The 16,616-nt window shown below is 45.1% G+C and overlaps 1 protein-coding gene across 2 annotated transcripts in view; it reads right to left on the reverse strand.

Moving 5' to 3' along the window:
- Positions 1–16,616, reverse strand: part of LOC306825012 (pleckstrin homology domain-containing family A member 7-like) — a 109,137-nt gene that overhangs the window by 45,209 nt on the left and 47,312 nt on the right. For both annotated transcript variants that reach the window (XM_079345485.1, XM_079345484.1), the window contains exon 4: positions 6,592–6,675. In XM_079345485.1, coding sequence (XP_079201611.1) covers positions 6,592–6,675 — 84 coding nt within the window. The remainder of the gene's footprint in view (positions 1–6,591; positions 6,676–16,616) is intronic.

Here is a 16,616-nt window from a genome sequence, read left to right on the forward strand (position 1 = left end):
CAACATGTGAGCACTCATCACATTACATCTTATCAACAGACCTTTCCACAAACACAGACACTAAACAAAAAACGCAGAGATCAAGAAGGAGAAGTAAAAATTGTATTTGGAGAATTCATCGAGGTGCGATTTATATAGAGAGGTTTAAGCATGCAGGCATGTCCTGCTTCAGCAGACCAACAGTGTTGCAGCGATGGAAGCGGGCAGTGGAACTGCTTCAGATAGAAGTGATTGTACCCGAGCTAAAAAGCCTCTGCATGTTTCTAATAAGCTCCAGCAGCAGAAAGCTGCTCAAACTAGGATCAATGTTGGAGATGCTTTTGAAACATGGAGAGAGGTTAGAACGCAGAAAGCTTTACAGAGCCATGCAGAGCTGGCTAAACACTGAAGCTACAGAGTCCACCACATGCAGAGCTGGCTAAACACTGAAGCTACAGTGTCCACCACATGCAGAGCTGGCTAGACACTGAAGCTACAGTGTCCACCACATGCAGAGCTGGCTAAACACTGAAGCTACAGTGTCCACCACATGCAGAGCTGGCTAAACACTGAAGCTACAGTGTCCACCACATGCAGAGCTGGCTAAACACTGAAGCTACAGTGTCCACCACATGCAGAGCTGGCTAAACACTGAAGCTACAGTGTGTACCACATGCAGAGCTGGCTAAACACTTTCATTTTCCAGACACAAGCAAATTCATTTAGTTCAGACTTCAATCAGTTAAACAGGAGAGAGAAAAGCAAATATTTCCTCCCTCTACAGTGTCCACCACATGCAGAGCTGGCTAAACACTGAAGCTACAGTGTCCACCACATGCAGAGCTGGCTAAACACTGAAGCTACAGTGTCCACCACATGCAGAGCTGGCTAAACACTGAAGCTACAGTGTGTACCACATGCAGAGCTGGCTAAACACTTTCATTTTCCAGACACAAGCAAATTCATTTAGTTCAGACTTCAATCAGTTAAACAGGAGAGAGAAAAGCAAATATTTCCTCCCTTAAAGCGGATAAAACTGGATGACAAAACGTGTTTCCACATGAGACATTTCCTGATTCCCACGACCTGAGGACACGTGACATGGAAAGGTTTCTTAGGAGCACGTTGAGGGACGAGCTGGGAAAATAAAACATGCAGTTATGAGTCTCCATTTGTAGAGGGAGAAGTGAAAGTACGCCTGATCTGTGTGAGCCGCCTGGCTTCAGGTTTAACCCTTTCAGCAAAACGTCTAAGAGTCAGAATTTAGAAGAGAACCAAAATTCAAACATTACTTGAGATAGAAATCTGTGGTTTCACATGCTGAACTCGAGACGCTAGTTCCTGCTTTTGTTTCATCCAGGCTAGACTAATATACTTGTAATGAAATCCTCCCTCGACTGCTTACAGATGATTCTAAATGAAACGGCGAGCTCCAGCAGCTCCTCTCATGTTACACCATATTTGCTCGCTCTGGTTTGTCATCTTTATATCGTCTCTGTACGCTGTGAAACCGTGAAGCCCTTCTGGGACGAATAAAGATCGGAATTATTTTCTCTGCGTGGTCTTCCAATCTGAGTCAGGATTGATGTTTTATAGTCCTCGTGTTTCTTTATGAAGCTCGGCGTGATCAGGTTCCTGTTTCTGTCTCGGAGCTCTTCCATCCCTGCATCCCCCGCAGACCCTTCAGATCCTCTGACCCGGGTCCACATGTCCTCCCTCGTGTCCCACTGAAAACAAAAGCTGATTGTGCTCTTGAGCTGATGACATGAAAGAAGACAGGACTCTGTGGTGTGAGTGGTTTTAGACCCACTTCAGATGCAGACAGATCTGCATCCTCTCCTGCTGCCAAAATGAGAGCCGATAAGGAACTCTTCTCGGAGCTGTAAAGTCCTGACACTTTGGCCACTTTAATCCGTGATAAACCCCGGTGAGCGAGCCCCCTGCACACACACACACACACACACACACACACACACACCCACCCACACACACACACCACGCTGCCAATAACGCTCTCAGACGGGGAGTTCCAGCTTCAGCTTTGATGGCCTGGGAGCCGATGCCTCCATCAAAGTTGACGTTGAGATCAGACGAACAGACGCCCGGCCGGTCAGTCTGAGCGGGATCTGGAGCTGTCCGATATTTGCACCAGAGTGTGTGCTCCATGAGGGCAGACATCTGAAGGTGAGCTCTGCTCCACCGAATGTGTGTGAAACTTTTATAAATGTGAAGCAGGATAATGCTGAAGTTACATCCATCTCACTGAAGCTCCATCCTGGGATAAAAACACAAGTTTAAAACAAGCCGTGACCTCCATCACTGCTTCCTGTTTCAGGCTCTGGGAGGCCTGAAATAGAAGCTCCGTGGATGTTTTGGTGCTCGCCTGGAGCAGCAGCTGAAGACATTTTCCTGTATTGTTTGCCTTAAGTGGTGCTAAAAAAGAAAAGGAAAGGATCTAAGAGCAGCTGGATAATACTTCTAAAAAAGATTTGAAGAATGGAAGAATGACTCACAAGGTCAAAACAGGAGGCTTTAATAACCAACACTTGAAATGAAAATGGGGAGGAAATAAGTCCCTGGTAAATAAACAAAGAGCCAATTAGGGTGAAAAAACAACAACAGCCTCACAGTAAGCTGCTGCCAACAACAAAGCTGAGGGAAGAAACACCTGCACTTAGTACTTCTTAAAGGTGACACTTTAAAAACAGATATTTCCCTCATATCTCCCACAGTGTTGAAAAGACAAAACAACCAACGTTATCATTCAACCTTAACCAATGAGACCACGTCACATCACTCAACACAAAGAAGAAAGAAGAACGCCCACGTGGTCACCGAGCGTCACCGAGCGTCTCCGATATAACCAATGTGCTGATGTGAACTGCTCATAAAGTGAAAAAGCACAGATTGTTTTTTAAATAAACCCCTTTGACTGTGTGTTCAGATCAATGACGAACAAAGACATGACGCTCCAACATGTGATCTCATAATGAACCTGCTCGATAATGATTGATGAGTTTCTCCGCAGGTGACCAGGAGGTTTGTTTCTAATCTTTATTTTCTCCATGCTCCATGAAGCGTGTTTAAGTCATCTTCTAAGCTGTAATGTTTAACCCTGGAGGACGTTCTTTCCTGCTCGTCTGCCGAACCACAGCGGAGGAGGAGAACGACCTCCGGTGCATCGCAGCGACACCATCTCTTCGCCACGAAGCTCTTCTATCTGCTGCAGAATCCAACATGTATTTCCATAAACCACACGAGAACACACAACGCTGCCTGAAGTGCTTTCTGCGTTTGTGTGTGTGCGTGACGCACCGACACGTCATCATAGTAGCTTGGACAGGCTGGCTTCACACCTACGCAGCTGCTAATAAGACAGACCCATCAGAGGATAGCAGGTAACCTGGTCTCTGCTTGTCTGGGATGGAGAAATGGACTTAAGCGAAGGAGAGAGAGAGAGAGAGAGAGAGAGAGAGAGAGAGAGAGAGAGGCAGGTATAATGAGGAGGAAAAGAGGTGAAGACAGAGATGAGGAAGCAGCAAACTGCTGTAAAAAACATGAGGATATAAAAAGGTGTGTATCTGTGGTCAGATCCAGACAGAACTGCAAACCTTCAACACGTCGGAAAAATCCCTTTCGTTGTCAATCTTGATATGTTGTTTGCGTCCCAAAGGACACTGGCTCTCATCTGACGACGGTTTAAGGTAAAGAATGGCGGCTAACGTTTCCTTCATGAGCAGTAAAATATTTTCAGTCGAGTCGTTGTTTTCTGTGCGCTGCAGAGAAACGCGTGTTCAGATGTGTTTAGAAGATGAACGTGAGTCTGGTTCATTACATCTGTTGAGGAGCTCTGTTCCAGTTTAACTATACAAAGTAAGACAGAGGCTTCACTGTGGCGAACTTCACCAGTGAGATGTGCAGCTGAAGATAACTCAACTAAACGATGTGGTCATCCTTTCCAGTCGGCAGCAGGTCAATCAAAGGACGGCTCTGCAGCCGCCGCACGGCCACAATGACCTGCATCTCGTCTGACTTGTAGTCAAAAGGTAAATCCCTACAGTTTCTCTTTCTCTCTCTCGATTTCGTTTCCGAGCCAGTCGCAGCAGCTGACTGTCCACGAATCAGACGAGTCCGTCGGCTCAAAAGGAAGCTAAGTGGCTTCATATTGATGCATTAAAGCTTTCATGTTTGTCCCTTGATTTCGTCTCAAAGGGGACAAGTTCAGATTCATGGTGAGTGCAGTTCTTCATCAGAAGACATCAGTGCACAGGTTTAAGAGAAGAAGAGATAAAAAAACAAGGATAAAAAAGGGAAATCAAAGAGTGAAAGAAATGGAGTCCGAAAGGAGAGAGAAAATATGAGCGAAGAGGAAGGCAGAGAAGAGGAGAAGAGGAAATGTGAAACAATGAGACGATGACAGGGACGGAGAATGAAGAGAGAAATATGTTACCAGAAATGGAGTCTGTGCAGTGGAACTTCATTATAGTTTAATGTGTTTCTTCATGAGACGAGCGGCTACAAAAGCAGCTTCTAATTGTTCCTCGCTGGATTAGTCACATCTGTGGCGGACTGAAGGAGAAGCTTAAAGAGTCTTCTGCAGAAGCCATTTGGTTTATTTTTATCTCACTTTTTTTGGAATCATTTCACAGCGACTGGCTGTGATTACATTTAAAACAATGTCATGTGTTCGATTTCAATATGTAAAGCAGTTGACGCTCTTAATTAAAAAACAAATCTTCATAAAATATCTGAAGTAAAAAATATGGGTGAGCCCATTTTTTTTTTTTCTTTTTATTTTTTTTTTTTAATCTCGAACAAGAAGAAGATTCAGAATCTTCAAGATCAGAAATTAGAGGGTCAAATGAAAACATGCAGCCTTGTTTTGGCTGCTGTTATTCTCATTTCTTGTGCACACTCAAATATTCAACAGCACCTTGAGTGCTGCAGAAGCATGCATTCAATATCACATTCAATATCACATTCAATATCACATTCAATATGGCCTCCTGAGGGGACCTGCAGCTTACTTTGAATGGCAGAATAACTGCAGGAGAGGCTGAAACATAAAGAGCCTCGCTCTGGGCGGCTGTAAATAAGTTACATGAAAACTGCCTCAAACATCCTTCTGCATTTTCTTCTATGATTTATTCCAACAAAATGTGTTTTTTACACAAAGTGCCAGCAGCAGATGTGGAGCTTTTTCTTTCGTTTCTTTAAAAAAAAAAAAAAGTTTCTAAAAAAGCTTTCTAAGTGGAGCAGCAGAGTGCTGGAGGATTGTTGTTCTTCAATTTACAGGAAATGTCGTCAAAAAAAATGGAGCTGTCTTTTTGACCTACATCCTAATTTGGAGCAGCTAGAAGAAGAAAAGAAGCCCCACAGCTCCTGTAATGGAGACTCAGAGCTGTGTGGGTTCAGTTACTGGTGAGAAACGACGACCCAAACAAAGCACTCAAGACAGCAACACAAAGTGTTTCCCTTAAAGAGCGCTGAGTCAACCCTGACCTGTTTTACTCCACACAGACACCTGAACGCAACACGTCGCATCGAGAGAGAGAAGCTGAAGAGCTTTTACCTCCTGTGAGGTTCAAAAGTAAAACTCCGTCACACTGCTGACAAAACGAGCAGAGGAACCCGGATCTTGCTGAAATGTACTTTACAACATGTATAGCCTTTTTTTTTTTTTTTTGAACAAAAAGACTTTGGGTTGATGTGAGCTCAGAGGGGACTGCAGCTACCGTGACGTGCCTGCAGTACTTCCCTCATGTGATGCACGGTGAACGGGTCACATGCATCTGTCACGACCATCAGATCATGGATGTAATAAAGACGACCTGACTCATTGTTGACATGTGAAACTTTGATTACTTATTGTAAAATAAAATAAACTGTTGTCGTTTTTGGGTCCCTTGGATTGAGGTTGAAGAGTGTCAAATGAGGGTGACGAGCTTCTCCTCGTAGAATCGAGCGTTCACAGACGCCGGGCTACGATTACACAACATGCCTTCATATCAATGCGGTGCATCATTGGACACACTCATAGGATCAACCAGTGAGAGGTGGAGAACACAGGAGGAAGACCTTTGTGCATGATGATCGATGAGCTGCTTCTTTGTGTGATGCTAAGCTAACGAGCTAGCAGGTCAGATAGACAATACAGCATGCTAAAGTCGATGTCGCTGCACCTCCGAACTCCAAAGAGCCAAACAGCATTTTAGTGAGTCCTGCCGAAGCAGAAAAACTCCTCGACACATTCGCTGACATTTCCTGATTTCACGTCTTCTTTTTTAAATAAAAGCAGCTCAGCTGAGTTCAAAGTCACACAGACTCTCTAAAGACAAACTGCTCTTTAAACAACCAGCTACACGACACAGAAAACTATTCAAACATTGACATTAGAGCGGGGGAGGGGAGGATGTTTTCAGGTCAAAGGTCAGGCTTGTGTAAGGAATAACAACAAACTGATTCTTTCTGATTTTCAGGTGGAAATAAAAAAACCTATTTGAGACAGTGTCCGTGTTTCAGAAACAGCTGGAGGAAGTCAGCGAGGCCTCAGATAACTTCTACGACATCGACTCTCATTATTATTTGGAAAGATGAAAGTCAAAGACTCACGGTTCGTGAAGGAGGAAATCCAAGTTCTCTGTGGAAATCTGTCCGCTCATGGGATGGCGAAACGACGTGCTCCTCTGGTTATGACTGGAGAGACAGAGGGGGGGGGGGGGGGGGGGGGAGAGAGAGGGGAGACAGAGTTAGCACCCTGGGTTGCTCTGTAAACACAGTGAGGGCATCACTGTGGATTTTCACCCGCCTAATGTTCACAAGTACAGCCGACACGAGCCGATCATTCCCCAGAGGAGCAGCTCTGTCCGACCTCCGCACCCTGACAGGCCGACGTGCACCACTTTCCCAGCCTGCTGTTGAATGTGAGGGGTGGCTGCAGGATGCCCACCCTGCCCCACATACCCCAACCTCCCCACCCAATCCGCTCTCTCTCTCTCTCTCTCTCTCCCTACAGCCTGTGTGCAGCGAAATGTTGGGCTCAGCACAAAACGCCGGACAGTGCAGGCGTGGGCCTCATCACTTACACAGTCACTCAGTCATTTTAAGCCTCAGCCAGAGTGGAAAAGTGACCGACGGCGTAAACAACACCAGTGTGTGTGTGTGTGTGTGTGTGTGTGTGTGTGTGTGTGTGTGTGTGTGTGTGTGTGTCAGCTTCAGTGCAGAAAGTTTCAGCACAGTTGATTTAAATGAATAAAGCCAGATATTGAAGTCAGCATCATCTCTATAATAAAGAGACACGACTCCTAGAAAATATGCTGAGTTAATAGTAATAATCATGAAAATGCTTTTTTTATTAAAGGCGCCTTTCAAAACTGTCAAGGTCACCTCACAAAGCAAAGATGAAAACAGCAAAGTAACCGTGACATGGAGGAAATGAAGGATGAGAATGATCAGAATATGACCGTTTAAAAAGACGTTGTTTTGAGATGAGATTTAAAAAAGGAGAGAGAGTCGATGTTCCAGATGTGAAGTGGGAGGGAGATCCAGAGGTGGGAGGGAGATCCTGGGGGGGGGGGGGGGGCTCTGGACCCCATGGTGGACAGGCGTGCAGGTGGGACGGTGAAGTGGAAGGGAAGAAGAAGACGGGTGGGTGAGTTGATGTGCATGCAGTTTGTCCCAGAATCAGCTGTGATACAAAAAAAAACACACACTCAGTATAAACACACACACACACACCCTCATGTGTGTGTGTGTGTGTGTGTGTGTGTGTGTGTGTGTGTGTGTGTGTGTCATCTCTACAAACAATTAATACGTAGTAAGAGTGTTTTCCATTCAGCAGCAGCTCACGTTACTCCACAGACTCCTGCTCAGTGTAGCAGAAGATCAGGACTACAACATATCCCAGGAGACCCGGCGACACGGCGGCAGCACCAGGCTCCGTCACAGCCACGTGATTGGCTCACAGCAGGAGACCAGGAGCTGATCACATTTAAATATCTTCACCTCCACTGTGACCATCACGACTGATTGTCTCCAGACCTCATTGTGTCATCGAGCTCCTCACTCTAACTCTGAGGCCGAGCCCAGCAACTCATGATCCTTCACTCACTCCCCAAAACTCTCCACCACAGGTGAGACCGACTGACAAATCAGCTCAGCTTCCCCGCCACGGTCCGACACGGCGCCCCCACAATCCACCGTGATCCATTTCACCCTCACTCGTGAACAAGAGCCTGAGATGGAGGCGGAGACTCTCTCCACACCCCGAGGTCCACAGAGTCAGACTCAGGGTGCCGAACTGCATCCTGACAGCTTCACACTCTGCTACAACGGATGGATGACAAAAATCTAAAATGTGAATTTAACAGTTTTAAATAAAAAAAGGTAAACAACAGGAAGCATCTCTCCATATTCACAGAAGGGAATTATCGTCTGGATGGATGTGTTCGTTTGTGCTTCTGCTCTGGATTGGAGCCGTGTGGCTGCGTGGTATCAAAGAGCCTCCAGTCCTGCAGGCATAACGTGAAAGAATTTATAGCTTTCATAATCCCTGACGAATCACCTCCAGTGACCCGCAGCAGCCTGTACTCACACTGACACATGAATGTTTGACAGCCAGCTGTGAAGAATCTGCACCCAGTACAAAAAAAAAAAATGCAAAGAAGGATGTTGAAGAGCATGAAGAACCTTTGCTCCCAACTGAGGAGGAAAGGGCGACGCACAGAGCTGGAGGCAGGCGTGTTAGTCATGCTGTCAGAGCGGCTCTTTACAGGACTAAATAAGCACAGTAGTATTTCTCTCTGGGGGGGGGGGGGGGGGACACTCAGTGTTTCCACAGACGCAGCAGAGCCCGTGGTCCACTCCCAGGATTTATATCAGTCTGAACAGGAGGCAACTACAATCCATCAGTTTTAGCATGAAAAGGGAAAACAGATTTTACTGAGTTTGAAGTTGAACACTCCCTGTGCAGAATATTTATGACCATCAGCCTGAGATCCTGAGGCAGCGACTTCAAAACTCTTCACCCGTCTGCTTCAGAATAGAATAGAGTAGAATGCCTTTATTGTCATTATACAAATTGTACAACGAGATTACTCGGCTTCACCTTAAAGTGCACACAGCTAAGAACAAAGAAACAACAACAAAAGAGTGACCCGAGTTAACGGAAGGTGGGATTTCAAACGAGACGAGTGTCTGCTGTCACAGCTCCGAGCTGGACGACTGTCCACCTGAGAGACCGTGTGGTTGTTGTTGTTGTTGTTGGGTTTATAGTAATCATCGGGGTCGTGTCTGTAGTTGTTGTTCTCTGTGGTTCTGTCAGAAGTTTTTTTCTGCCGTTATCAAAAAGAAACAGAAAGTTTGAGTCGGTCCGTCCGTTTGGTTGAAGTGAAGAATCTTAAAAGAGGAATGAATATGTATGGGAGAAGAAGTCTCAGGTGGATCGTGTAAAACATTTAAATCTCTGAATTAAAATGGCATGAACTTTTTTTTAAATGTGGACATGAACTGGAATTTATGCTAACAGGATTAAAACCCCAGTAAGAGCCTTTATAAATGCTAATGCTTTCACAGCGCTCCAGAGGACAGTAATATTATACAACTTACTGTGTAGGTGTTAATTTGTGATGGCTTACATGCCCCCCCCCCTCATCGTCGTCATAAATATGTGACATAGCTCAGGCAGCGAATCAAAACACCTTCAGGACAGGTGAAATTTACGAGCGATGACAGCTCATCTTATTTACAGGAAAGTGTTAGAAGTCATGGACGGCTGCAGAATTTGTTGTGTTTTTATGAAATTAAAATCAATTTGCCAAAGCTAATTATCCCTGATCTCCTCCCCAGCGTGTTAAAGAGGTTTGTGACACGCTCACGCTCTCGCGCTGTCACTGAGACTATCGCAGATATTCAACCAAAGGCTGCCTGTTTACGTCTCAGCTGACCCCGTGCAGCACTTCTGTCTTCACCCCATCGTGAGGTGAACCTGAGGAGATGTTTATCAGCGGCTGGGATTTCATCCTGCAGGTTCAGCACAGTCAAACATAGCGCAGACGAGGTGGTGTCATCGAAGAGGAGCTGCGGCGACGCCGACCTCGAAGGTGGAGGGGCGGAAATGTTGAAAGCTGCACTAAAAGCTTTATATAGCAGGCTTTTAACAATGCTCTCAAAGTGTCTTAATAAAAGACCTTTTTACAATGTTCCTCACAGCTCGGGATCCATTTAGTGTGTTGAAGTCTCACTCTCCTGTGCATCTGGAGGACATGAGAAGAGACCTGAGGAAGCTACAGGCGAAACGTTTGCTCGAAGTTCAATCACAGAAAAGTCCTTTTTTAGTGTGTGCAGTAGATTATTATGTTGTGTTTTTATTATTCTTTATTTATGACATTTTTCAATTCTCAGATTTTATTTTATTGAAGTACTTTTTTTTTCTTTTAGCCTTGTTTTTTATTTCACACCAACACACTACAAAATGAATTCCTTGTAGATGTAAATGAACTTGGCAAAAAAAAAAAACTTTTATGTTCCTGCAAACGATTCTCGAGCGTGTCAAAAATGCAGAGGAGGGAACTCAACCAGCAGTCATCACCCGTTATATCCTAAATGATTCAACACCAACAACAAATTGTAAACTAGCTCTGAGCTAACTCTGGTGCAATACATCAAATGGCAACATTTATCTTTAATATTGTACATGGTCCCTTTACAAATAAAGTTGATATATAAAAAAATATTTTCAAAACATACAGTAAATATAAAGAACAGTAAACGCTTCATTTTCCTCCGTCGACTTTCATCACACACATGTGATGCACGCAAAGCTCGACACTGCCACAAGGGTGAGTGTTGAGAGATGGGGCCACCTTAGAGGCCCCTGAGTACGGAGTTTGGCGTTGCATAGGGAGTCCTGTTCATGGTCAATCCTCTGAATGAATATGTAAATGTCTGAAGGAGGACGTGAAAAAGCGTTGCACTGTCACATGCAACATAAGTATGCTGAGCTTCTCGTAACGTCTATGCTAGCTTCACGCCTTCTAGCGTAACAGCTCAACGTGGATCTAAGGACGGTGCAGATGCACTCAGAGACCTTCAGTGGGCGCCAAAGCACAGAAAATACATTTCTGATATATTTCTGCTTTAATTGTACAAATCCCATACAGAACGCAGCGCTGCTTTAACAAGCTCAGGTGACCCGCTTAGTGTAGGTTTCAGGTTGACAGAAGCTAACCTCTAATAAATGCTAATGCTGTTTTCTGCTAGATGTGCTAACAGGTATATTCAATACATACATGTGTGATTTTAGCTCGCTGTAGATTCAGCTTCATAAGTGGCCATTATAAATATGAACTCATACATACTGTACATAAATGTGTCCCATTAAAAGAATGCAGGAGAAGCCATTAGCCGGTTTATGGACACTCATCATCAGGCCACAGATCGAATATAGATCAGCCCTTATATTGGTGTATCGTCTTTTTTTCATCTCCCTGATAATGACATCAGTATCAGGCCAAAAACAACCCTAAAGAAAACGCTCGTGTTCGACCTCTCGTATATTAAATCTCACATCTATTTTCTGCTGTACCTGAAGTGCTGCTGAAACACAGCGCGGACTAAAAGCACACGCTGCAGCTGTAAAAAGGTGTTCCACCTCATCCAAACATTTCTGTCTCCATAATAACTTCATTTTGTCCCAGGACGAGCGAGGCACCGCTTTACCTTCCTGTGCTCGCTCTCCAGCCCAGAGAGAGACTCACATAACATTAAAGGAGCTCCCTCTCAAATCAGCCCAACGGTTAAAATAGCCTCCTCCATGCTGACACTCTGCGTGCAGCGCTCCATGTAAGGTGTGCTGTTTACCTGCAGCGAGGCACCGATGACTCCAGAGTACAGTCTGCTGAGTCAGCGTTCGTCGGGCTGGGTACAGTTAGAAAACTTTCAGGACCAATGTGAAGAGGAAAAAATGCTTTACTGCACGGCTACATTTTTTATTTATTTTTTTCAAATGACAAATATAAAAATGTTTCTCTTTTATTTGAAATGTCAAGAAATACGCCAGAGTCCAACTCAAACTTCCCGCTTGGGGACAACAAAGTCTATCCTGTCTTATCTGATCTGAAGACTCTTTACATGAATCAGGTAAAAGACCCAACATAATGTGCACAATGCAAACAGCCTTTCAAACAGAGGTGCACAAATCCACAAACGAGCCGTTCAGATAAAACGTCTCGTTATGAAGTCGTCTGAGTTAGTAAAAGTCCAAAGAGCGCTCTGAAGCTTCTTCATCGGCTCCATTCATCACAAACGTTTGACTTTGTTTTACAGCATGCGAGGCGTCAGGGAATCATCCTAAACCTCGTACAGACAGTTTGACCTCTGACCTGCTGTCAGCTGCTGGACGGTTTGACCCCGTCGAGTCGACATCCACATGACGTTTATGAATGACGGGCGGTGAACCCTCGCAGGGGTTATGTAAACACACACACACACACACACACACACACACACACTGCACCTGCTGCGTCACGTGAACCGAGAGTCCCTTCAAAATACTTTTGTTTGTTTTTACAGCAAAGCCCCGAAAACACAAAAGGAGACACTGGGACGAAACATCGATCACTTCACCTTCTGGACAAACGTCATGACAACGGGTCACTTATTCTTCAGCCAGCCTGACAGCACCAGAGTTAATGTGGTAATGATTGACTCAGGTTGAAATGGGCCGCACATTTCCTTTAATTGATGACCGTCAGATCGATGTGTCACCATCAGTGACAGGCCACGCCCCCATCCGCACTGACACATACAGTAAGTGCACGTTTCAGCACACAGCAGACGAACAGCAGGAATCTGTGTCGGTACAGTTTCCTCCTGTGTAGTTTTCTCCCCGATGTGTTACAGAGCAGACAGTGAGTTTTTAAAGGATTGTGTGAGTGGGTGTTCTGTCAGTCAAAGGTCGCGTCTATTTAAAGGCTTTTTCCACACGAAATGTGTTTGAAGTGCAGCGCGGGGGGGCGGAGAGAGCGCTGCCGGTGCAGGACGAGGAAAGACAGCAAGGTCATTCCCATTCAGAGCACACTGTACATGTCAAACACAGCGTGTGCGTATGCGTGTGTGTGGGGGGGGGGGGGGGTTTTGTACAGTGTCAGGCATGAAAAGACGGCGCGCGGACGCTCGCTCACGAGGGCGAGAGCGCACAAGAAGGCCGAGGCCGAGGTGTTTACGAGTGCAGTGTGTGCATGTTTTTGTTTAAATATCTGCAAAATAACCCAGTTAATTAAAAAAAGCACTCAGTTTGGAACACTGTGGGCTCACGTGACCTTCTCCACTCTAAAACGCCGAAACAGTCAGAACACATTTAAGTGGAAAAAAAAATGACAAAAACAGGCCAGATGACTCTTCTCTGCGCGGCAAAGTGAAAACCTAACACACGTCTCCAGAGTGAGCCTCTGATGGCCTTACAGACCTGCACCAGTCACACACACACACGCACACACACACACACACACACACACACACACACACACACACACACCTCTGCCAAGAACTAAATGACACTTTGGTGCACGGCCTGATGCTGGGATAAAAATCAGATAATGGAGTTGAACAATGACAGCTGCAGGAGGGGTGGTGATTTGGCCGCAGCACTAAAGTAGGTTAAAACATCATTATGTTTTTGTTTTGGGGGGGGCTGCAGAGTGCACCGCTGGCAGCTCAGATTATTTAACAGCTTCTGAAGTTTCCAAAGTGCCCCGAAGGCAGCGCCCCGAAATCTCGACAACCAAAAACAAACTTTGAGCTGCAGAATGTGTCGGCAACCAAACAGCACTCTCCGTGTGCGAGAGCTGAACAGCCAATCGAGGCCCAGAGTGACTGATGAGAGCAGAGCACGCTCTGATTACAGCGACACCAAATGTCGACTAAGTGGTTCCACACATTAGTTCAGATTTAATTCATCTAAACTCTGCTAAATTGTGTTTTGCAACTCTCTGCTTCCTAATTAAAGTTGTTGTAGCGATGCCACCGCTACAAGCAGCATGTGCTGCACCGTCCAATAGATGTGATGACATCCATCCAAATCATCAACGACTGGATCCAAAGACAATTATTCACCAAATAATTGTCTTGAGATCATCAAAATATCTTTTTGGCCGTATTTCAAGCTCCTCCTCTTTTCTTCAGTGCTCCATGTTTTGTTTTGTTATTTGTTTGTTTTCGTCTGGCGACCTCCTCCACCAGTGTTCAGAAGGTGTGAAAGAGCTTTACGTCCATTTACTGTTCCCCAGTTAGACGAAGCCGTCGTTTAGCGTGTGTGTGTGTGTGTGTGTGTGTGTTTGGCCGGAGAAGGAAACAGCACCAAAACCAGAAGCATGCCAAAAGAAAAGATTTGTGCCATGTTCAAAAAAAAAAAAAAAAAAAGTGATCGAAAGCAAAATGAATTCTCTCTCTGGAACTTTCCTCTTCGCGTCCACAGTGAAGGCTGCACTCACGTTCTGTATCTATCCCTATTAAATACAAATAACTTCAAATTAAACAATCCTACATCAGAGACAATAAACCAGAATTCATCCTCCCACACAAACACACAGCAGATTACAGGACGAGTCGTCCAAACATCACTGTCCTCACTAAAGATCCGTCCGGTGCAAACAGAAGAGGTCTCATCAGAGAGTCACACAACGACATGACAACGCTATGAAGCGTGCAGAATGACACCTGTGGGACCCTGTGCACTGTGGCCCCGCCAGCCGCTCACAGCTCAAACATTAGAGCCCGCCTCCACCTCGTTCTGCCGCTGGCACCGGACAAAGAATCTGAAGACATGCAGGAGCTTTTGAAGCGTTCTCTTCAGATAATGAAAAACAACAACAACAAAAAACAAGCCCAGACTGTGTGAAGTCATTCTTTTCCCCTTGTTGTTGTTGTTGTTTGTGTTACCTGTGTCCACGCGGTCACGGCTCAGCCTTCATGACTTTGTCTCCCTCCGAGTGTGTGAGCGTGGGCTGCACGCTCTTCCTGTCTGTTACATGGAGGAGGGAGCGCCAGCAATGCTAGCTGGGTCCTATAACTGGCTGGGGGGCAAAGAGATGGAATACAATCCGACCACTACAAGCACAAGCACACACACACACACACACACACACACGCACACACACACACACTCTGTGACTCTGCTGGATTCTTTGCAGGCCGTTGCTGCCAGTAAATTCTTTCCTTGGCCCAGTGAGCGTGAGGCAGTGACACATTTGGTTCAGCTCCATGCTGCTGCTGCCACCATCTCTTGTTCAGGTTTCAGAGTCATCCAGTGCCACCTACCCACACACACACACACACACACACACAAACAGCCTCTTTCATTTGATTTTCTCACAGTGCGTCCCTCTCTCACGCTCTCCCCATCACTCCGTCCTCCTCCCACTCACACACTCTTTCCTGTGTTTGATGAGATGAAGGTGCGGAGGACAGTCCACGCAGGTTTCGGTCAGGTTGAGCACTAAAATGAGACGCACCTGCCGCTGTGTTACAGTGCGAGCTGAAATCTCCCAGCATGCTCAGTGCTCACAAAAAGCCTCTTAATGAGACGTATTACAAACCTCTTATTTCACACCTCAGCCGCTCAGCCTGATAAACAGGACCTATTAGAATAATACCCAGAATGCTGTTCTTTTGTTCCCTTCAATATTTTGGAGACATTTTCTCTGCAGCAGCAGCAGCTACGCTTTTAAAAGGCTTCATCACACACTGAGCAGGGCTCTTAGAGAACAGGTCTGTCAGTGTGGGAGAGTAGAGCGTACAGACAGATAGATAGGCTGGTCTCCTGATCTATATTTTACAGTCTATGATCTATACAGACACACTATTATTATTATTTTATTTTTTTAGTACTTTATTAATCCTTGCAGGTTTACAGTGGTTCACACTCTGTTATGCTTCTTCTACTCGAGGGTGACCATATTTTGATTTCCAAAAAAGAGGACACTCGGGACGGCCATGAGACACAAATTCAGACAGACGTCTCAGAGGTCTATGATCATGATTTATTATGCCTCAATGGTGCAAATGTAACTTGTGTAATGAAATCAAATGAAATATGTAACTACCTGTAACAAAATAATAGCTCTCTTTTCAAATAATGTGAAAATATGAACTCTTTGTGTTAGAAAATCCAGCTTTTAATATCTCCCTTTTCAAGGTAACAAGATAAATAATAAATTAGAAAAAATGCTCACAAAAATACGAACTTAACAAAAATGATCTACTTTTAATCTTTTTTTTTTGTCTTATTCATCCTGCTTTTCTTCTTCATCCATATTTTCTGCAGAACTGGTCTTTCCCAGCAGTTTCCAGTTGCTCAACAAATAAGCATTAAAGTCTTTGCTGTTGCTGTGTAGCTGCTGTCGTGTTTTACACTGTTTTTGTAGTTCATCTGTGAAGCTGCATCAATGCTGCTCCGCTGTCTGCTGTTCCCTGTGAATGTGCACGTCGCAGAGCCGCCCACAAAGCAGCCTCGAGAATTACGTCACACAACGAAGTAGCTACCGTAGTATTTTGCGCCGGTCAATTTAAGTACAATCTTGATGGTTCCATGAAAGACAGTGAACCCCGGACATTTTCATGATTTTATAAAAAAACCCCGG

The sequence above is a fragment of the Symphodus melops genome (assembly GCF_947650265.1).
Source record: "Symphodus melops genome assembly, chromosome: 6".
In the NCBI taxonomy this organism is placed as follows: domain Eukaryota; kingdom Metazoa; phylum Chordata; class Actinopteri; order Labriformes; family Labridae; genus Symphodus; species Symphodus melops.